This window comes from Charadrius vociferus, unplaced genomic scaffold (assembly GCF_000708025.1).
Source record: "Charadrius vociferus isolate BGI_N301 unplaced genomic scaffold, ASM70802v2 scaffold32, whole genome shotgun sequence".
Taxonomy (NCBI): domain Eukaryota; kingdom Metazoa; phylum Chordata; class Aves; order Charadriiformes; family Charadriidae; genus Charadrius; species Charadrius vociferus.
The window spans coordinates 9,073,346-9,096,181 of NW_009647856.1; the positions used below are offsets into that span (position 1 = coordinate 9,073,346).

At 42.3% G+C, this 22,836-nt stretch overlaps 1 protein-coding gene across 1 annotated transcript in view; it reads right to left on the reverse strand.

The window, feature by feature from the left end:
• TAF3 (TAF3 RNA polymerase II, TATA box binding protein (TBP)-associated factor, 140kDa) overlaps positions 1–10,404 on the reverse strand; it is a 109,008-nt gene extending 98,604 nt beyond the window's left edge. Inside the window, exon 1 of the mRNA XM_009882956.1 lies at positions 10,170–10,404. Coding sequence (XP_009881258.1) covers positions 10,170–10,362 — 193 coding nt within the window. The 5' untranslated portion in view covers positions 10,363–10,404. The remainder of the gene's footprint in view (positions 1–10,169) is intronic.
• Between the last annotated feature and the right edge of the window lie 12,432 nt (positions 10,405–22,836).

Sequence of the window (22,836 nt, forward strand, 5' to 3'; positions counted from 1 at the left end):
GGACAAGGAAAGGTGATTTTAACTGTATTTTTTATCTTAAAAAAATTTAAAATAAATGACATGTGCATGTTTTGATCACATTGCAAATATTCGTTTGTAGAATATTTTATACACACCCACTCCCCAAAAAAATGTAACTGAGTTACAACAAACCTTGCTGATCTGAACACGTAAAGCCTGTATTACAGAAAATTAAAACTGTTGCACAAAAGTACGGTACAAATCCATCAATTCTCTTTAAAATAGTAAAAGATACTAGTTATCTCCAAGAGATTAGAGATGAGCTATCACCTTCAGCAATATTGTGACTTAAAATATTTAGAACAGAAAGAATGCCGCTTTTATGCATGTGTCAAAGTTTCTCGTGCAAAACCAAACACATCTTTGTTTCGGATTTAATTGGGAATGGGATACCCAGCAGCTGAGCGATGAGAGCTATTCTGGCTGGTGACTAACAGCCTGCTGAGATGGGCTCCACACGTAGGTAGCCCATGATTGAAGACCAAATCCTCAGAGCTGCATCTCAGCTCCTTTTTAAAGTTAATCTGAGCACACCGGACTCGAAAGGAAATGAAAAGTGAGTTTCTCTCCCTTCCTATGGCACCGGGACTTCCTGTGTTTTTAGCGATTGGTCAAGAACTACTATTTCCTCCATGCTATTCCCAGTTGTGACTGTCAGACGTAATTAGAGTTGTCCGCACACAAGCGCAAAACATTTGTTTAAATACACCTGGAACAGAAGTCCCACATGCACAGAAACCTGAAGAAACGCGGAGAAACTTGGAGAATATTAAGATTCAAGTATGCTGTACCTGAACGAACACGCTGCTCTAAACATTTAGAAATGCAAAGTTCATTTGCTGAGATGAATATCCACAAAAATCTATGCAAGATAAGGGGTATTAAAATTATTCACTCTCCAATTCAGGATGGATTATTTGGCCAATCTGTTAAGCCGTACCTCTCAGACGCACAGAATCAGTACCATCCTCCTCCCCTCAGGGAAAAGAGCTCATAACGTTTGAAGAAAAGTATGCTTCATCCCAACCGTAGGAATACACATGAAACGCAGAGTCTTCCTTTAACACAACTCTTTGGAATGGGAAAGCAGCAGACATCAACAGTGCGAACGCAGAGGGCAAACAAGTTCACCAAAGAAAGTAAATTAAGCAGAATGCTGGAGATTGTAAAGTGGCCAAAATAAAGGCCATTTAAGTTGTTATCGGACTGTTTTAAACACACACACATGCAGAGTTGAACTTCAATTTCTCTCTCCATATAAAATACCACCTCTGGCAGCGTAGCGTCATCACTTATAACCACGATTGAAACATTAATCTCAAACCAAGTCAGAGAAATGTGTGACTCGCTGTGTTACCACCTGAAGACCCTATGTTTTCCAGCCTTGGGCTAAATGCAAGCCAGATCCAGCCCTGCTCAAGTTTGACATTGCTTCTCAAAAACACAGGTATGCTATGGTAGCTTTTGCTTAACCGATCCAAACAATATACTTTATACACAACATGCAAACAGATTTACATTTTACCTAGTCACGCAACGCACAGCTGTTCAAAGAAACAAAATCCAAACTAAAGAAATATATAAAAATACCGTCTTGTCAAGTCATCAGAGAGCCATTAATGCTTCTAATGAGTGCAATTACAAAAATGAAAGATTCCAAAAAAACACTCAGTTACAGATGAACTTTAATTATCCAAGTGTCTTGCTACAAGAACCAGGGTCATGTCTCCAAATGCCTTCTCATTTGAACTCTCCTTGTTATCCATCCAACTTTACATTTTTCAAGCTCTTGTAAAATGAAGTGGAACTGCCTACACACAAAAATGAGTTCTCTCTTCCTAATGACTTACCCACTCACTAATATTCCCTTTAGTTGAGAGTTGGAGAAAACAGGAACATGTACTCAAAGGTGAAGACTGGAAGAAGGCACTGGAGTTGAGAGCTGTACGGTAAAGTTATAGTGCTTATCTGTGTGTGGCAAAAGACAAATAATTCAAATGAGCTTTCTTAGTCATAATTTTAAAAATTAGAAGGCAGAGTTCCTTGGTCTTAACCTGGACTCTACCACATACTTGTCTGCAGAAGCTTACAATGAGTCATTCACCTGATTAATGCAAGAGAGATACAGGTTGTAATCCACTAGTGATCTTTTTGTCTAGACAACGGCTTGTTCTGATGCGCAGATCAAGGTTAGGCTCAGCTACGCTTGAAGACATGCATGTAAACACTGTGCAATGTCTATTCCTGAATAGCTCCAAGCACGGGTATTTTTCACAGGAGGAAAGATGTTTCAGGCACTCCAAAAGCATCTAACTGAAAACGGTTACTCTGCGAGTAACTCTTCCCTGGACAGTAGCGTTATTCAGAACAACAACCTGGAGGGCCAACTCCTGAACTCCAGGCATAGACCCTTCCCCGTGTCCATGCAAATGCCACGGCTCTTAATCAGCTGTAGGAGGATGCTGGCATTGCTGGAGAAACTTAAGGCCGCATGTCTCAAACTCAGATATACATATGACGTCTGAACCAATGTGTTCTACTTCCATGTCCTTCCCAAACCATTCTCTCAAATATAGTACAGAATTAAGGCTTGCTTCAGTTATGACCCATTCCTCAGAAAGTTTGGCACAAGTTTTTGTGCAGGGGGGGGAAGAATCAAATTTGTGGGTTTGCTCCCAGTAGCTAAAATATTTTTTTACTCATTTTTTTAAAGGCCAGGAGTTGTTAGTAACCACAGACTAACCTTTTCATTAGGTTAAAGCATCCTTGGTGGCAAAAGTCAAAGAGAAAAAAAAAAACACACAAAAGCATTCAACGGAAGAAAAACAGAAAAGGCTCCTGAATAAAGCAAAAACACTGAAAAATAATAGTTATATGGTCAGCCCTTAAAATAGGGCAGTTGCACTTCTCTTTATCCTGCTTTAAGCAGTGGCTAGACTTTCCATTTCCCATCCCCTCCCCTCTGTCACCAAAAATACTCGGTGCAGTAAAGGAAAGTCTGAAACACTTGAGAACAGTAACACACAGCTATCGGACGATAACCTAATGTGAAACTTATGCTTTCAAAGGCACAAAGGTGTCTGATGATCCAGATGAAATAAAATCCTCAAGTATAGTAGCAGTAGACAGTGCAGGAAGCAACGCAGGCGCTAAACAAAGTCATACATTGTCAGAAAAGGGAAAAAACTGATCTGACGTGACGAGTCGAGACAAGTGACAAAAGTTTTGCTGAAAAAGGATCAGTAGGAAATTAAAATCATGACAGCATTTCTGTTCAAAATACACAAGACAATAGAATCCTTTTATCATAAAGTCCCATTTTCTCGTCTGGTTTTATTATAGCCGAAATTGCAATTTGCACATCACAATGCAGTGAAAGAATCCATGACTTGCGTTCCAATTCAATGTAAATAATTTACTGCAAAAGGCTGGCTTTTATGAGTCAACTTCTGCATTGTGCAGTTTTTATTTTGAATCCTTAAGAATCACTAGCAACTTGTAAGTTATTGAACCAGGTCTGAAAAACAGAAAAATCTTTGTGGGAAGGCTTTAAAAGGATGATATCCCCTTGAAGAAAAGTCACATTAACTTCATTTAATTTGCTATATGCAGCGAATAAAACCAGATAGCTAACAAAAATACATTTTCACAATGCTGAATTTTTATAATTAGTATAACTCCTTGTTATTACCTTCAAAAAGCACTGGAGTCAGCATCTTTATAAAATGTATTTTCTGATTTGTTTATTCAGGTACAGCCAGGTTCCAGCTGGTTCATTTGTTCTGAAGGATATAACACTTAAAAGACCTCAACAAACAAAAACATGAAAACCCATCACGAGCTCTCTCCCAAAACCAGTACAAACACTTTAATTCTATTCTGTGATTTCCTCTGTTCCCCACTTCCAGCTGCCACTATGCTTCTTACAAAAACAGCAAGAGGGGCTATTTTTTTTTTTTTCCGAAGATATGAATGACTAGGAAAAGTTAGGTACTAGTCTTCTATAGAATATAAAATAGTTTATGCCTCTCTCTGTATAGTCTGCGGATCCCAGTTATGTGATTTGGTTTCTGCCACGGATAAAGTTTTACTATGGTACTTATTACATTGATTTTTTTTTTTCCAAGTGCTGCAAATTAAATGAAGCTCTTCGCTGAAAGTCTATTTAGCTTCACATTTTAAGCTTTTTTTTTTTTTTTAAATCTTCCTCATTAAATCCTTTCTTGCAGTATTTCGCTGGAAATTACGCTTTCGATTATGATACAAGTTCTGAAGAAAAGGTAAAGATACAGTTGTCTTCCCAATTACAGTTTTATCAGCACGCCTTCTATAAAAGAGTTATTTTTCTGTCTAATGGCAAGATTTAAACCAGGCACATTTTCTCTATGCTTTTTTTTTTTTTTTGTTCCTGTCTCACATTTTCCTTTTTCTTTGAAACCTGCCTCTCCTATTGGCTCTTGCCCAATGCCTTTCTTTTCTGTCTGCATCTCAAGCTTGGCTGCCTTTCTCATTTTGCCTGTTTCTCCTGTTGCTTCTTCCTTGCTAGGCTGATGCATACGCGAAGGCTCATTCGCACAAAAGCAATCAGCCTCTAACACTCAGCGCACTGCACAGCCGGCTAAAGGATGCTTGCAAATACTCAGCAACCAGGCACGGTTAGCAGCCAGGAGCAAAAGCATTCACAGTCTGGCAGGGGTTTAACTCTTCAAACTGGTTGACTACGCAGTACCTGTTTGTTGATGGGTGGTGGTTTCCTAACCAAGTATACTGGAAAAGCTCTGTCGAAAAGATCACTGCTGCTTTTAAAGCATCGCTGCAGCTGTTAGAATGAAGAAGAGTTAGCCTGTGGGGTTAAAGTAGATCTAGGGAAAGGCAGAAAGGCTTGAAAACGACAACAGCGAGACCTGTGTTATCAAACTGGCAAAGTCTGTATCCCAGTATCCTTTTTAAAGCCCATCACGTGCTAATTTAGAAAGAGGTATTGGCTTTGTTTAACCCTTGAGGAAACCAGAGATTGAAATGATGCTGGTCGGAGATCCAAGACTTGCTGCATTCAGTTCTGGACCACGGCCAAAGAAAGCACTGCTGGACTGAGGGGCCAGTGACAATTTTAAAGTCTGATATATTAACTACTGGAGCTAGACACTAATGCTTTAAACCACCACGATGCTTAATGCTTTATACAATTACAATTCTAGCACTGGCAGACCCTACATATCAGATGCAAAAATCATGTTATTTTGATTAGCACCTTACTTCACACCCCCTACCTCCTCCCTTCTCATCAATTCAAATGTGATTTTTTAGCAACTAACATTGTCTGAAAAAAAAAAAATAAATAATAGAGATGTTCTGAGATGATATATAATTTGACAGCTGAGTTTCCATGCTTCCAGGTGGCTGCAAGCAACAGGTTTTGGTGGGTAACAGGTCCTAACATCACATCAACAGCAAAGAAGGGAAAAGGCACAGCTGTAAGAAGATCAACAATTCTATGCTTTGATCTGCCAGGGAAATAAAATGCTCTGACAGAAAAGGCTGCAAATAAATCTGAACTTGTACACTGTGCCAAGACCTGGTCCTGACTCAAAGATCAGGAATACAATGCCAGTGCGTGAACACACATTGTCAGGAACGAAAGACCACACAACTTAATGCCTTGTAAAAATGACATTCGTTTCCAGATCATCTTTAAGGGAAAGGAGCTGAGTCTCTACGAGGTGGGAGTGAGGTGGTATGAAGCAGAAGACAGAAAAAAAAAATGCAGCAAGAATTAAGGAGGAAGTTTCACCCCCTAAAAGCTGCCCCTCTCCCCACAAAAAATCTCAACTACTGGGAAGAGACTCTCCCGTCTTCTCCTTCGTATCCTTCTGACATACCCTGGCACAATTGCAGTGTGAGAGGAACGAGGGTCTAATGCAAATGCAAGAGACTATGAACAGTATTGCATGCAGAAAAGCAACATGTTTTCTTCAGTCTTCCAGCACGAGAAACAGGGATGGGCTACCTGTGACTTCCAAAGTCAGAAAAAGAAAGCAGTTGACATAGAGTGGGCTTTTTTTTTAAATAATATTTTTTAAAATGAGATAATAACAGAGGCAGAGGCAGCAAGCACAGGTAAAAATTCATTCCAGGAAGCTTAAAAATAAGATTACCATGGCACATGCAGGATTCGTACTTCACTTTTCTTTGTTTTAATTATCGAGAACGATACATGTTCTTAAAGCATCAAGACCCAGAGCCCTCAACGTTATCACACAATGTAATAGTGATTATTATTATTAGTTGCCGAAAAATATCTGGCCCCTCTCAACTGGCCTAGTTTCAGCACAGTATGGTTTTGCTTCAAATGCAATCAACAAATTCTACGAAGTTGATGTATTATTGCAAAATGTATGTTCTTTTACATTAAAGCATAAGAAATAAAGCATGACCATCATGTTTTGCAACTAATTTATTTTTTTCTCCTTTTTTAATCTGTCTTACAAGTTTACCATGACATTTTAGTGACAACAGCGCTAAAATAATTCAAAAAAACAAAAAGGAGACTAATTAAAAATAGGCAGACAGCAAACATTATGATACATTGGCATAAAATTATCCCTTCAGTGTCCTTTGTAAAAATACTGCTGTAAATCCAACATTTGCCATGGCAATACTGAGTCAGATTGTTTTATAAATTATATAATTATATATGCAGATCCTTCGCAGTGCAAGCATTTGGTTAGCGCATGTTACTGAAATGAGGCACTCTGTATTTAAGGGAAGAAAACATTTTCTGCTTTCTTGGAACAAAACTTGTATCACTGAACTGAGCTTCCAACCGACACAAATTACAGATCTTGAAAAACCTATTTGCCTTCCTCCCATTCCCCCACAATTTCAGCAATCTTTCAGAGAGCTGTTTCAGCATTTCTTACTCTGGAGTACATATGAAGGAGAGGGCTCCTCTCAGGCTGGACAGGACTTTTTGCTCTTATCAAGTCTTTGGCAATGATAACTAAGACATCGCACAAGCCGCTGGGTAGATTGTACACTCTGAACACAACACCACCAGTTCTAGAGTAAGTGGAAATAAGAAGTTACTTACACATGCAGAACTAGAGGACGTTTCAGAAGGAGGTTAGCAACACCTACTGGTCACAGCGCATACTGAACACTCTCTTGGTTTTTAAAATTGACAATAAAAAAAAAAAGCTTTTTCTTACTAAAGCACTGACCTAAAATTAGCTATGAAGTCAGTTTGTCACCAGAGATAGTACTTCTAAGTAGATCAACAGATAAAATTAAAAGATATTACCTCTCCCAATAAACCTTGCTCTGCTTATACCCTTACATCTACGTTATTGCTAAAATACATCAGCACCAGTGATTTCTGAATCATATCAGTAAATAAATATTCATAACATGAGCTGAGCTCTAGGCTTCAGTACGAAATGGGACATAACAAGTATTCCTGACAGTTCCTTTAAGTGACTGAAAGATAAACATTATTCATCGCAACGTGCATGAATCCCTCCTTCAATACTAATTCTCTTTATTGCCTACTCAAAGCAACTCAAATGTTATGAGCCACACAATCTCAGCAGCAGCGTGTGTTTTTTTCTACTCTATAAAGATCTGCAAACTATTCAAACAGCTTCTGCAATTCTTCAGTATTTTTACCATGCACTCCTTTAATGTGCAAAAGTAAAAGTTTTTCTTCCAAATTTTACTTGGAGTAAAATACAACAAAACCTACACAACAGAGTTTCTTGACCCACCTCACCTCTTCAAAAAAAAAAACCCACCAAACCATAGGGCACAAAATTACAAATAGCATTTTCAGAAAACACTTAATTCAAAATTAAAATGTCCCCAACTATAAGTGCGTGAAATCAACTATAACAAACCTGCACTCAGAAGCTGTATTTAATGCTTGCTTTAAATTTCCACTAAAAAAAAATTGTATTCATTTTTTTTAAGTTGTGTCTATAGGTCCTCTGATACACTAGCCTTAGGCATTAGAAGTTTTCCTGGTTCTCATCCAACTTTGGAAATAATATCTTCTTGCTTCGGGTGTTAAAAGGATTCATACATTATTTATAAGGACTGCTAAAATCTAACTCCTGGATCTAACTTGCAAGAGAAAGAGTATAAAAAGTTACATATAAAAAAAAGCACACAACTGTCCCAATTTCAATTTTTAGCCTCTCTTTCTATGTCACGTACCACCAGACCGAGTCTGTAATACTGTCATCTCTCACTCCCCATGTTCAGATATTCGCCTACAGCCTCTTTGCGCCTTGTTGGATTTGATCTTTCTTGCATATTTTTAAAGTATGCTTTTCCAAGTAAAAAAAAAAAACAAACAAAAAACCCCAAATGCAAAACTGCCGGGTAACTTGTTACACTTCAAAGATGCTGGATTTCTCTGACAGAATGGTGTTTGTTTACATCCTGAAAAATCAGGCTAAGGTATTTCAAGAAAATAACCAGAACAGGGTAGCTAAAATCCCTGTTCACTTCTCAACGTCTTCTTCTGCTATACTTTTCTCTTTTTAATGTTGTCTACATATATGATATTTGCATTCTGTTTGTCTCTTCCTGGTTTAAGAGTTCATTATTAGATTTTTAAAACCATCCCTTTTAAACTTTACAAGGGGAAGATTTTAGTACCTTCTTATCAATCCAAGAAAAATATTTCTGCAGTTTCACTTCCTGGGTTGTATTAAGGCAAGAGACATTGATCTACAAAATAATTTTATGCAAATAAAGAAAACAGAAAAGTCAGGTTTCCAGAGCTTCAGAAATGCTCATCAATATGATTAAGTCCTCACACTGTAACTGGAAATAGCGTATTTTTTCTACTGCACACACTAAAACCATTGCATCTGACAGTCCTTTACACTTCAGATACCTGTTCCTGACTCTAATTTCACTTTGCCTCACTGGAGCACATAGTAACTGCATCTACCTAGCTGAACACGATGTATGAGAGACTGAACATACGCTTACTGCAGCTTACCAAATCATTGAAAAACTGCCTCATGCAACACTCGTAGCAGCACAGCAGTGGATTTCGTTCACCCAAAAAGGTGAGGTTGTTTATGTTCGTCTTTACACCAGGCAGAATTTTCACACATATTTCAATGATCAGAGTTGGAGACCTTAGTTCTTAAAAAAGAACAATATGCATAATGGAGCATGATATCCATTCTGTCCCCAAGGAAATTATAAATTAAGTATCTTGTGAGATACACTCTGTTGGAAAATCAAATTCTGTCTGGGATTTTTGTACCCGGTCCACAAGCTTACTTACTTTTCTTTCCCCACAAAATATAGTTGTGTGATGTTCACTATTCAAAGGGAAAGTTAGACTAGGTCACGTCTCTTAAACATTTATCTTGCTAGCAATCAAGTCTCACGTAGCTGAAAACCAGAAAAAAATATTTTGCTTTTTCCATTGCCACTGTTAAAATTCTCCAGCTGACTGTAGCTCATAGCATTTGTACAGTTGGTTTTGCTGTTACAGGGCTCCTCAACCCCTGCCTCCATGAGACTTTTACACAAGAACGGGAAGGAGAACAGTTGGAACAGTGATGATGAAACCCTGATCAACATTAGCAAAGAGAATTAGAAAGCGAGCACTCTGCCTCTACGACTCTTACTTCCTTATTTTAAAACTAACTTCATTTTAATGGGAAGAGGGTTTGGGGTTTTGGTTTTTATTCTTGTTAAATTTGTTCAGAGGAAGAAGAAACAGCTGTCAGGACATGGGAATTCTGTGCCAGTCTCGGCAGCCTTCCTTCTTTTACCTTCACCAAATTATGCAAGCTCTTGCAGTATATTTAAGAGAGGCTAATACATAAAAGGTAATGTACGGCGTTCCTTTCTACTGTCACCTGAAAACTTGAAATTTAAATGCATTATAGAAAAAAAGTTTATTAACGCCAGTGTATTTTGACACCAGTTAATCTTGGAGGAAAGCAAGGGAATGGGAAATAAGCTTGCCACAGCACCGGTACCTGTTTTGAAACCATACTTATGCAATACCCAGCGGGTCCTGCGCGACTGCTATGGGCAACGCAACTCGAACCGCTCCAGGATGCAAACAAATATGCAAACACACAGGGACCAAAACTCAAAGCAAAGGATTAATTTCGCACCTTCTTGAGAGGAGACAATAGGTGGCATATAATCAGGGATGTACTCCTTCCTTTCTTCCGCATCTTTACTTCCCGGCTGGGGAAACTGCAGGACATTGTTCTTGCTGACGGGAAACGAAGGGATTTGATGTGCGAAAGTGACAGGTTCGATATTGTGTATATAATCTTCTAGCTCATGCAGGTTAACCCCCATAAGCTTGAAGGCATCACCTACATCATCCAAAATTGGATCTGTGCGGCCATCTGTAACAAAAAAACAACAACAAAAGAACAACATTTTTACAAAACGCCAGTTTAAAAAAAGATTGACCTGCAGATCTATGCTTAGAGATTACAACCCGCTGCGGTCACCACCAGTACCAGAGATTACTGCCCCACGGTTCTGCCAGATGTACTGTTTGTCCGGCTATACGACGTTTCAGGCTAAGAACACCCTCTCATTCAAAAGTGTTTTGTTTTGATCCGTATCACTTTGTTTCAGTTCATACCGTTAAAGAACAGCACCTCAAGAGCAAATCGAGTAAAACCGAGGGAGCAGCAGCAGGCAGCTTTGCCTGGCAACAGTCAGTTAACACCGTGTAACACCGCTTAAAATAGTTTTCAATTTCATAATGTACATTCAAATGAATGAAACAAGCCCTCAATATGCAGATAGTGCCCCTTCACCAGTATGTTACAGACTACATGTTATTTTTCAATCTAGAAAATGAACAATTTCATTTTATTGAACCAATTGCAGTTTATGGGTAGCAAAAAAAAAAAAAAAAAGAAAGAAAGAAGGTATCTCGTGTATCTCTTGATAACAAAAATACTTCACATAGTATCTTTCCACCAGATGAAATCTACTGGCTTCACAAACTATGAGTCACTTTACCTACCGGTTAGATATACCTCCCGGATGAAACACAGGAATATTAAGTAGTAGTCTAATGAGGAGAGAATATTTTATACTAAACTTCAGGGGCTGATTTCCTATGGTGCAGTTTAAGTTTGACTCTACAGCAAAGATCTTCTTTTCTTTACGAAAAGCATATCGAAACCTTACTGGCCGAGCAGTCAGGATCTTGATTTAATATGACCTCCGAGAAAACAGTCTAAGAAAAGATGCACTTTGTTCTACTCATGTAATTTGGCTCAAAGATCTGAACTGTACAGCGCAGAAGTCCTCCAAGTGCCTCAGTTTCCCTGAGCAAACAGAGGGAAATCCCTCTGAAGGCCTCTGGAAGGAGAACTGGGCACCATGGCACCACTTTGAGTCTCATCCTAACTTTTCAGAATAACAATAACAAAAGATGCCTTAAACCCTAAAAATGATTGTTTTTAATTCAATAAAATTCTACTGAATTATTAAAATTCCGTATAGTTGGCTTATTAAGATATTACATCCCTACATGATGATAAGCTGTGATTTACTTTAAAAAGTAATTATGGAAAACCAGCCCGTGCTTATTGAAGGAACACAATCGCTATTGTGAAGCCCCAGCTTCGGAGAACGGGGGGGATGCTCTTTTGTTTGTCCTTTAACCTAATCTCTTCTTGGTTTATCTTGAAGCCGAAGCAGTCGAGCAGGCTGGTTCTCACATCACTGGATGAATTCAAACCCCCAGCCAACTTACGCCTGCAGGTACATTTAGAAAATAAGAATTTTGTTCTCGAATTTCTCTTCTTAGTCTTGCAGTGAAGATAAGGGTAATACTCAGATTATGGTTTTGATTCTCAGCTCCGTAACACTGGCCTCTTGTGTGACTCTGGGCAAGTCGCTTGTGTTTTAATTCTCTCCACAGCTAAAAGGGAGATCAGACCAAGTTATCGCCTCTTTTGTCCATCTGTATTTAGAACATGAACTCCGTATGACAAGAACCATCTTGGATTTTGTGTTAGTATAATATCTAGTACAAGTGCAATACTCATTTCCCCTGCAGACTCTAGGAACAGAGAAGTGTGGAGACTTACATAAACATAATTAAAGGAGGATATCACCACTCTGGAGTAGTTATGAGATCCCTATTGTTATTGGGCAGACAGAAGAGTGTTTTATCCTTAAAAAATTAAATTTAGATAATTGACATAGCTAAGAAATTATGCATTGTCACTTTTAGTTGATCTTCAGTCTACAAAGGTACCTTTGAACTTACTGTACCATTTTCTATGGTGTAAAGACTTAACAGGGCCAAGTTGGGACAGCCAGTCAAGAAAAGCTTGGGGAAAACAGAAAGCCCAGAAGTAGAGAATATGTATTCCCTGGTGTCCTGGTTTGAGCAACAGAGGACTAATTTCTCTTCTAATACTTGGGAAACTGCACTTTTAGAAGACTCCACTGTCTGAATTTGTGAAAATGTGTACTTTATAGCCAGCTATGGCGTGTGGGTTTCAAGGTCTCAGTGTTTTTGAGCTCACCAGGTGCAGGGATGAGCAGGAGCAAGACCCGGGCACTTGACCCAAGCTGGCCAACAGGGTTATTTCATACCATGAACGTCACATTCAATATAAATTAGTTTGCTGCTCTCTCTGCCTTGATGGCTGCCATCCTGAGAACTTCTTGGCCCGGTGCTGGACCCACGAGCCCTTCCATTCCTCCTGAAGTCGTAGCGCTCACAGTATCTGACATTTACTGTTCCCCCTCGGGAGTATAATCCTTGTATATTTTATATTGGTTTTGGGCTCAATGCTAGTTCTTTAGTGCTATTAATTATCTAGTCTTATTCTATTAAATTTTATCATATTTCAACCCCCGGGTTTCCTTGTTTTTTCCCTGATTCCCCTTCCCGGGTGGGGAGGGGTCATTGGATAATAGAATAATTGCCTAAATGACAATAAATTGTTATGGGTTTCTCAAACCATAACACCCGGACACTGCTGAAATCACTGGCTGTGCTGTTTGCAGGACCGGGGGATTCATGGTGAGCCTCACAGCACTCATTCTTGGGTGGGCATTGCCTAGACGTGGGAAGCAGACCGACTGGCACGGACACACACCGCACTTGTGCCCAGTTTTCCTTGGTTTGTCTAAACCAAGTGCACAGGCAGGGAAAATGCTGCAATAGATTCTCCAGCTGGACAACCTGGGGCACAGGACTGCAAAGTGCACCACACCACCCACTCCGTTGTAGGGGGTTCCACGGAGATGTTTGATGCTGAGCGTGCGCCTCTTGACACCAGCACTGTCATCTGCTCGGGGTGAAAGTTTAGTCCAGTTCACCATTGCAATAGGAAAAGATCTTTTCCTAGATCTGCATGTGATCTTTTTAACCTCCAAAATAGTGTACTGACGTGACTGGCAAGTGATAAACGCTAAAAAGGACTTCTTCCTACAATTGCTTATTAAGAACATGTGGCAGAGAAGCTACTACTAAGTGTAACTGAAGCATGGAAATATTTAAGCAACAATATAAAAAAACCACCTATCTGTGTTAGAAAGCAGGTTCAAAAGGCAACCAAAAAAACCTGAAGAAGATTCAGTTTTCCAAATCTTTGACGTTTGCCTCCAAAGAGACAATGCCAAGTCATAAGACTGATTAAAAGCTAAAAAAAATTTTAAACCTGCAACTGTCACAGGGACAAAAGGACGGCTCAGTTCACCTCTTCTTTTTAAGAAAACATGTCCTCAGTGCTAAAAGTGTACAAAAACAAGTTTCAGGTCTGTATTCATATCTGCATTTAAATCAAAACACTTATCAATTGGAAATACACAGAGCACAAAAATGCATTAAATGTAATTTCAGGTGATTCATCAAATAAAGGCTTGTGCCTTTATACTTATATTTGAACAGTTTAGCATTCCTTTCCTCTCTCTGGTTTAATAAAAATTCACTAAAATAGCTGAAGCCAGACACATGAAAGGGAATGCTGACAAATATGTAACACACTCTCTCCTGGTCTTTCATTTAGTCTTAGGCTTTTTTCTGCAAGTAAACGATGCCAAAGAGAGTTTAATTTGTGCATACTGAACTTGGCTCAATATTCTTCAGATATTTGTGCTATCCTCAGTTTAAAAATTCAGATGCTGAAGCCTCCTAGTGAAATAATTAATCCAGTGTCACACAGCAAGTCAGTGCCAGATCACAAACGGCTTTGGAGCTTTTAGTTTCCAGCCTCTTGCTGTTCCCTGTATCACGACGCCTCAATATCTGTTGTCCAGGACTGGGAAGAGACGGAAGGAGGTGGGAATAGTTCATCCTGCAAGTTAAAACTCTCCTCCTTACCCTGCAAACACTGAACTAAGAAAATATCTTTCTCATGATCTTTTAAGCTGTACTATATCCCTGAATGAGAACTGCGCTCCGAAACTGATACAGCTGCAAACAGCAGAGCTAAATTAAGACTGTTTGGCCTCAAAACAGCTCACCAGAAACCTGTAGGAATGGCTGTGCATTTACGATACAGCTTCCCTACAAATAAGAACAAACATGGGGTGAGGAGGAATCTGCACACGGAAATGGATCCCCCAAAAAGTACATCACTGAAACTATGGGCAAACAGAATCAACGCAGAGCTGAACACTGGGATGGAAAGTTATCCAGCCCTCAGCTCTGCTGCTCAGCGTCACCTGCAGATAAACCTGGCTGTCCACAAGGAAACTCAAACCAAACAGCACTAATTCCCCTGCAAGCAATAAAAGCCCACTTTGGGTTTGTGGAGAAAAGGCATTTTTAGAAGGTACTAAAGCCTACTTACTTTTGCAAAAGTCACAAGAATTCCCCCAGCCCTCCAGCAAAAAAGCTGACCAATGCTCATGTCACCCAAAGAAACTGGGAGGGGGTGTTAGGGAAAAACTATCTTACTTTCCCTAAATTCTCAAATTCTTAAAGTCTCAGAAATAGCTGATTTACTTTTGTCAAACTCACCCCCATCACTTCTTCCTTCCTGGCCCAAAGTTCATATGAATCAGTGAAAATTTAGCAAGCCTACAGAACAGAAGAGCTTTTAGTTTCACGTCAGGTTTTTCAAAGGGAGCAACTACAGCTCTGTAATAAATATATTGAGAAAAATTAATGAGTCACTACCCATGCAACATGTACAGTCTATTACAAACAGCTCAGCATTCACTCTCATGTCTGCTATAAAAGAGATTTTTCAAAAAATGTTATTTTAACCAGCAAATTTAGCTCCTCGGTATTTTTATTACAGGCTTAGCCACAGATTCCTTGTGCTCCAGCACATCACCCAACCCTGCCACGCATTAAATACCTGTGTATCTACACTGAATAGTTACTCCAGGATTACTTTTTTAAATACACAACACATCGCTTCCATCCAGCATCCAGAGAAAACAGTCAGAAGCATACACAGTAGATTATTAAATAAGTATATATGCCTTAACTTGGGTGCACTTAAGTGGGGGAAAAGCATCCTATTAATGGAGCTGCCAGGCAAGCAAAAGCATCTTCTTGCTATTGCTGCTCAGAGTCTGCTCCTTTTCCTGGTAACCTCATAAATGTCAAGCAAAAAAAAAAAAAAAAAGGTTGAGCTTCTTTATTGGTAGCCAGCAAGAAGTTAATTAGCTTAAAACCACCAACATTTAAAGTTATCAGGACATAAAGAGGTACACTGCTTATAATAAATGTTATGGGCCCTGGATAGATACTTGTTACCACAATCATTAAGCATCAAGGAATCAGCTCATTTAAATTGATCATCAAAATACAATACTTTGATAGAGATTATCATTATATACTGGTAAGAGTGATGTAACTGGAAAAAAAAAAAACACAAACCAAACCAAAAATGAAAAAAAATTGTGAGGTAAATTTGACATTTAGTTAGAAAGAAATAAAAATTTGGTTGATGCCAGGTCTATTCTCTCCACTATAGTAATTCCCAATGAAAATATTGATCTGCTGTTTGCAGTCTCCAAAGCAGAGATTTGCTATAACGCAGTTAAGTTTTCCTTTACAGGAGATTGTGCAGTGACATTGGAACAGGTTTTGAGCCAGCTCTGCCTTGGCAGAACATTTTGCAAGATCTGCCATTTTTCCTTCCAGTCACAGTGCTGTGCTCAGCAGATCAGAGCCTGCCTTATACACATAAATGCAGTTGCATTATTAATATCAATATTATTATTAATATATTATATATTATGCAAGAAGCAGGGAGTTGGACTTGATGATCCTTATGGGTCCCTTCCAACTTGAGATATTCTGTGATTCCACGTCTACATAAAAACAATCTTCAAAAAAGTAGTCACACCAATGAAACTAAAGAGCAACTTTTAAACTTTATTTCCTCACTGTAAGCAAATTTCCGCAGAAGAAAATGAAAATAAAAAAATCATAGCATATCCAAGCATACGCTCAACAGCAAAAATTTAAGGAAAGAGTACCAAAAACCCAACACAACTCAAAATAAATTATCTAGTTTATTACTCTTCTACTTTTAGCAACAGAAAATCTAAATTTCTCCTGCAAGCTGAAATATGCCCAGATGCCCTCAGTGATTAAAGTTAAGTAGCTTCTACCTGGTTGTTTTTAAAAGCAATGTAGTAGAAAAATCAGGCTTTTGGGGGCATAAGCCATGACTCCCCTCCTCATCCCTCTCATGAATTACACCACTTACATAAATATACTGGAAATTGAACTCTCTTACTGGAAATGTGCTAAATTAAGAGGTAAACCACAAAGTATTCTGCATGTCTATAACCAACCATCCCACTGCCAAGCTGCATTAGCTAAATTCATAGCAAATGAAGCAGATACCCTGTGTCTTCACTGGACAGTTCCCCCATATAAAATAACCAACATATACTAGAAAAACCACAGCAGTTAACCCAAAGCACCAGCTATGCTCTATCAAACCACATAAACTGTGGGTGCAAAATGAAGCAGCACATAACAGAACTTTTCCCTTTTCACCTCTGCTTAAAACAAACAACAACAAAAACATAGAACTCTGCTAGCAGAAACCACACAATGTCAGTGTGTTTTGTAGTTCAACACCTTAATTACGTACTCCAACACTGTTTTTCGAATGTTTTATTTAAATTTTAGGATAAAAACATGTGTGAAGTGTACAGCATATTGAATAGGCTTCCTCTTACAAGCTTTCCACAAATTTGAACAGTATAACATGGTTTACTTCAAGAGGAAAACCTTTATTTTCTCGCCTGTAAGTTCACTCGCTCCTCCACCCCCAACACACTATTCAGAAGCATTTCACAGCATCAAACGCATCTCAAGACCGCTCTGCAAATCCTTTTGCCTTCTCTTTGCAGCCACAGAAGCTCCCATCAACTACAGCTACTGCAAATGCAAAGAAACAACAGCAGAAAAGTAATGAAAATCTTGAATGTAGCTCTCCTAATGGGATGTAACAGCTGGAACAAAGATCTAACACAGCTGGGAAAGCCATCATTTTCTTTTGCAACTGAGAAAATATGTGAACGGCAATGACATGCTTTTCAGAGCAATACCACACTGTCTCAATTACGTCAGAGTAAATCCATTCAGTTTCGAATACAAAGATTATGTCCCTCCAGCTGACAACCCTGCTAACTCAAACCCCACTGGTCTGACTCTGAGATAACACACTGACAATAAAGATGCGACAATTGGAATTTAATTAATTCTACTTATGCAAAACCATGGCAAAATTCAGCTCATTCATCCAGAGCTGGGTTTGTACAGTAACTTATTTTAGGAGCAAAAGGAAACAACTCTGAAAAAGCAGGGAGACATCAGCTAAGTGTTAAGATGTCTTTTTACAAACCTTTAAAGAAATAAATACAGGAATCATTTTAAGAGAGGTAATACAAGAAATACCGTATCACTGGCATGAAAACAGCATATTTCCCTTCTCCTCCACAAAAAAAAAGATGAAAAAAGAAAAAAAAAGACTGATTCTTCTGCATTCATAGGGGTAGGGGCGAGGAATTCTTTTCCCCACTTTCAGTGAGCACACCCAAAGCAAGAGAGGGATACCTTATTTCGACGAACTTCCAATTCCTCAAACACCAAAAGGAAAAAAAAAAAAAAAGAAGCTGTATTTCCACCACCTCCATGTCTTTTTCTCCCAGTCTCACAAACGCTTTAGTACCTGTGCCAGAAGCAGCTGAGCCCGGGGCACAATGCTGCTGAAAAACTCATCTCTTGCACAAGCAGTGATCCAGTAACAAAAGCATCTCCCCAGAATTCATCCCATAACCCGGTTCCCCCAAACTCTCTCAGTGTTGTCCCCTTTAATCTCTTTACAGATCTTTTCTGTTCGGATTGAGATACAGGCTTCACTGGTGGTGCTGGTTTAATATTGCACAGTCCCATTTCCAGACTAACCATACACAGCTTCACGTCCACCTAGCTCCCAAATTTGCTGAAAGCTTGTACAAGGAAACCTCTCAACCCAGAACTCAAAGAGCTTGCAGCAATATCACCAAGTCCCTCCTAAACTCAGTTATACCAGCAGTGCCAGACTCCACCTAAATTATTCCTGAGAACATCAAGCAGAGGCAGGACCAGGTATGTTCAGATCATCACTATGCTTTACCGGGGATCACTGCAACAGTGAGAACTTCTCCTTCAGAGGAGGCATGAGCACAAGCAGCAGCACCTTCAGGCTCTGGTTGCTCCTCTCCCGACCAAGCCAGTCACACCATGCCTCCCAACCCGTGGGTCTTCACTCCACACACTCTGCAAATTTACTCTTTAAGACAACATTGCCAGCCTTCGCAGGCTCGAGGCTGCATCCACCAGCAGCTGACAGCAATACGCCTCTGATACAGGGACATTAAGGGCAACAAGAAAAGGTTCTATAGGGATGTTGGTGATAAAAGGGAGACTGGGGAAAATGTGGGCCCACTCAGGAAGGAAACGAGAGAGCTGGTCACCTGGGACATGGACAAGGCTGAGGTGCTCAGTGACTTTTTTGCCTTGCTTTTCACCTGTAAGTGCTCTAGGCGCACCACCCAAGTCACAGAAGGCAAAGGCAGGGACTAGGAGAATGAGGAACCACCCACTGTAGAAGACCAGGTTCGAGATCATCTGAGGAACCTTAAAGTGCACAAGTCCATGGGACCTGATGAGATTCATCCATGGGTCCTGAGGGAAATGGCGGATGAAGTTGCTAAGCCACTATCCATCATGTTTAAGAAATTGTGGCACTTCCATGAAGTTCCCACTGACTGGAAAAGGGGAAACCACAGGCCAGTCAGTCTCACCTTTGTGCCCAGCAAGATCATTGAGCAGATCCTCCTGGAAACTGTGCTAAGGCACATGGAAAACAAGGAGGTGATTGGTGACAGCTAACATGGCTTCACTAAGGGAAAACCATGTCTGACAAATTTGGTGGCCTTCTATGATGGCATCACAGCGTTGGTGCGTAAGGGAAGAGCAACAGATGTCATCTACCTGGGCTTGTGCAAAGCATTTGACACTGTCCCACACAACATCCTGGTCTCTAAATTGGCGAGATGTGGATTTGATGGATCCACTCGGTGGATAAGGAACTGGCTGGAAGGCCACACTCAAAGGGTTTCTGTCAACGGCTTGATGCCAAGTGGCAACCAGTGACAAGTGGTGTTCCTCAGGGGTCGGTACTGGGACCCATGCTGTTTAACATCTTTGTTGGTGACATAGACAGTGGGATCGAGTGCACCCTCAGCAAGTTGGCAGGGGTGTTGGAATGAGATGATCTTTAAGGTCCCTTCCAACCTAAACCATCCTATGATTGATTCTATGATACTCGCTCTCATCCGCAGTTGTGACACCCTCATTAGCACAGCTCCCACGATTTAGACACCAGCACTGGCAAACTTTTCCATTTACGCAGTTCAGGGCTGCCATCCCTGTTACCTCTGCCATAACCTCCTGCAGTCCCCAGTACATTCTCTGAACTGGTGGTGGCTACGGTAGCCCCAAGTCCACCACCAGTGAGTCACCATCTCCTCACCCAGCACTTCAGGTGAGCAATCTGCATCCCAGCTCCAACCCCCACTTCCTCTAAATACCTTCCCCGCTGCCAGACCCAACTGCAGCAGCTCTGACCTCTGCCCCAGGGTCTCTCCACGACTTCCTCCTCCAGACCTACACACAGACACGCACAGCAGCGGCAGCCCACAACCCCACAGCTCCCCAGCACCCTGCAGGAAGAGGAAACATCCCTCTTTGCACAAGCAGCCCTGTTTCTCCATGCACACACAGCCTACACCCACCCCTTCAGGGCACCTCCCCTTCATCTCCCCCTCAATACCTACAGATGCAGGAGCAGCACTGGCAGACCCATCTCTGCACACACATCACTGATGTCCTGCCCGCCACGTTACACACTCCCTGCCCCACACACAGTGTGGCAAAGGGCTCTGCAGACACAGACTCACGACCCTCCAACCACACCAAGAGCCTGAGCCTTTCTCCACCTCCCCCGCAATGCTCCCTGTGTTCAGACCCCACAAAGACCCTGACAGCCTCTCTCTCCCCACATACGACCACCTCCCCACACCCTCCCTGACCCAACAGGACAATGGCATCCTCTTCTTGACATCCCCACACCCAGCAGACCCCTACCACCTTCTCACCGCCCCCCAGTCAGCATTACTGACCCAGCAAGCAACTGACCATCCCATCCTCCCACACCCCATATTCCACAGGTACCAGCAGGTCATCTGCCCTGCTCAGTACCTCCACTGCAGGCTCTGCAGGGACGCAGACACCTCGAGGGACGCACCACTTCATCCTCTGTTGCGCTCCCAGACCCAGCAGTGATACTTGTCGCCCCTTCCCCATCCCGTCCACACACATACTCCACACTCCTATGTCACCCAGCCAGCAGTCCTCGCACTGACTCCCAGACCTCTTTTCTTTCTCTTCTCTCACTTGGTGTAAATTCACCCCTTCCACAGTCCCACCTCAGCGCAGTCTCACCCCAAATGAGGCCCTGGGCAACCTGCCCCCCACTATCAATCCCAGCTCCTTCTGCACATGCCACCTCAATGGCAGCATTGGCTAACTCCTGTCCCCCACATATCCAACCAAACCTCTTCCACTACATCCACATGAAGACGCTCACACCTCAGGCCACGTGCACTAAAATTATCCCCAGTCCCATCCCTCTCGTTCTCCATACACATACTCCACACCTCCCACATGCAGCCCCATCACTTTCCCATGTCTTGTGCACTACAGCTCCATCTCCTCAAAAACACTCTCTACTGCATCTCCGCCTTCATGCACTGCAGCACAACATCCCCCATGCACATGTTCCCAGCCCCACAGTACCATCACTTCCCCCTGTACGCACAGATCTCCAGTGTCACATATATGGCCATACGCTGCCCTGGTACACATCAATCCCTGACCACAGCCCCCTACCCACTCCCATACATATGCAGCCCTGACACCAGGCACCACAGCCCCACATCATCCCTATACACATACATTCCTGACCCCACACAGCATAGAACATGTGCATTCCCTGCCAGCACTAAAGCCCCACACCTCCCCTTGCACACGTGCATCTCCAGCTCCTCAACCCCCCTTACACACATATATACCCAACCCAGAGCACTCCAGCCCCAGCAAGAGTGTTTCCAGCCACATCTCTCTCTCCCCACGCAGATGACTCCACTCAGCCCGGGCACACCTCTCGGACCCCATGCACTGCAGCTCCATCTCTTCATTCCTTACACACCTCCCGCCTCCCTGCTTCACACACCCAACCCAAACCTTGTACCCTACAGCTTCAGCGCTTCCCCATGTGTCCACATCCTGGACCCTACACACACATCTCCACCTGCAGTGAGCCCCCACAGCCTCCTCAGCATTCCCACCAGGGCACAGACTCTGACCCACAGGTGAGCCAGGACAACACAGCAGCAGTACACATCCTTCCATGCACACACCCCACCCAGCAAGGAGGCTGGCTGCCCTTCTCTTCTCCCAGTACACCCCCCTCCTACATTCAGACCACTACCGCCCCAGCAGCAGGGCCAACAGTCCCATCTCCCACTTCTGTACGCACATACCCTGCATGCCACAGAAAGGGGGGCAACAGCCCCATCTCCCCACACCCTGGACCCACTGCCTCAGAGCTCCGTTTCCCCCAAGTCCGCAGCCCCAAGTCCACACCCCTGCCCACACCACAGACCCACTGCCCCACAGCACACCTCTCCCTCACTGTAGGGCCTCTGTGCACTAGGACTGCCCCACAGCTTCCCTCCTCATCCTCTCAGTCCCCTGCACTGCTCCACAGCCCAGCTCCCCTTGATCTACCCCCAGCTAAAGTACCCCACAGCCCACCTCCCCACAGCCTGATCTCCCCCCACAGCCCCTGCACTGCCCCACAGCCTGATCTCCCCCCGCAGCCCCTGCACTGCCCACAGACCCCTTCCCCATGCTCTCTCCCTACACAACTACCCCACAGCCCACCTCCCCATGCCACCACAAGACTACCCCACAGCCTGGACTCCCCCACACATGCACCTCACACCCGCTGCCCCACAGGCCCCAGAACTGCCCGAAGCCGCACTGCCCCACAGCCTGATCTCCCCCATACCCTCACCTCCCTGCCACAGACCCCTTCCCCATGCTCTCTCCCTACACAACTACCCCACAGCCCACCTCCCCATGCCACCACAAGACTACCCCACAGCCTGGACTCCCCCACACATGCACCTCACACCCGCTGCCCCACAGGCCCCAGAACTGCCCGAAGCCCACCTCCCCATGCTCTCCTTCCCCATCTC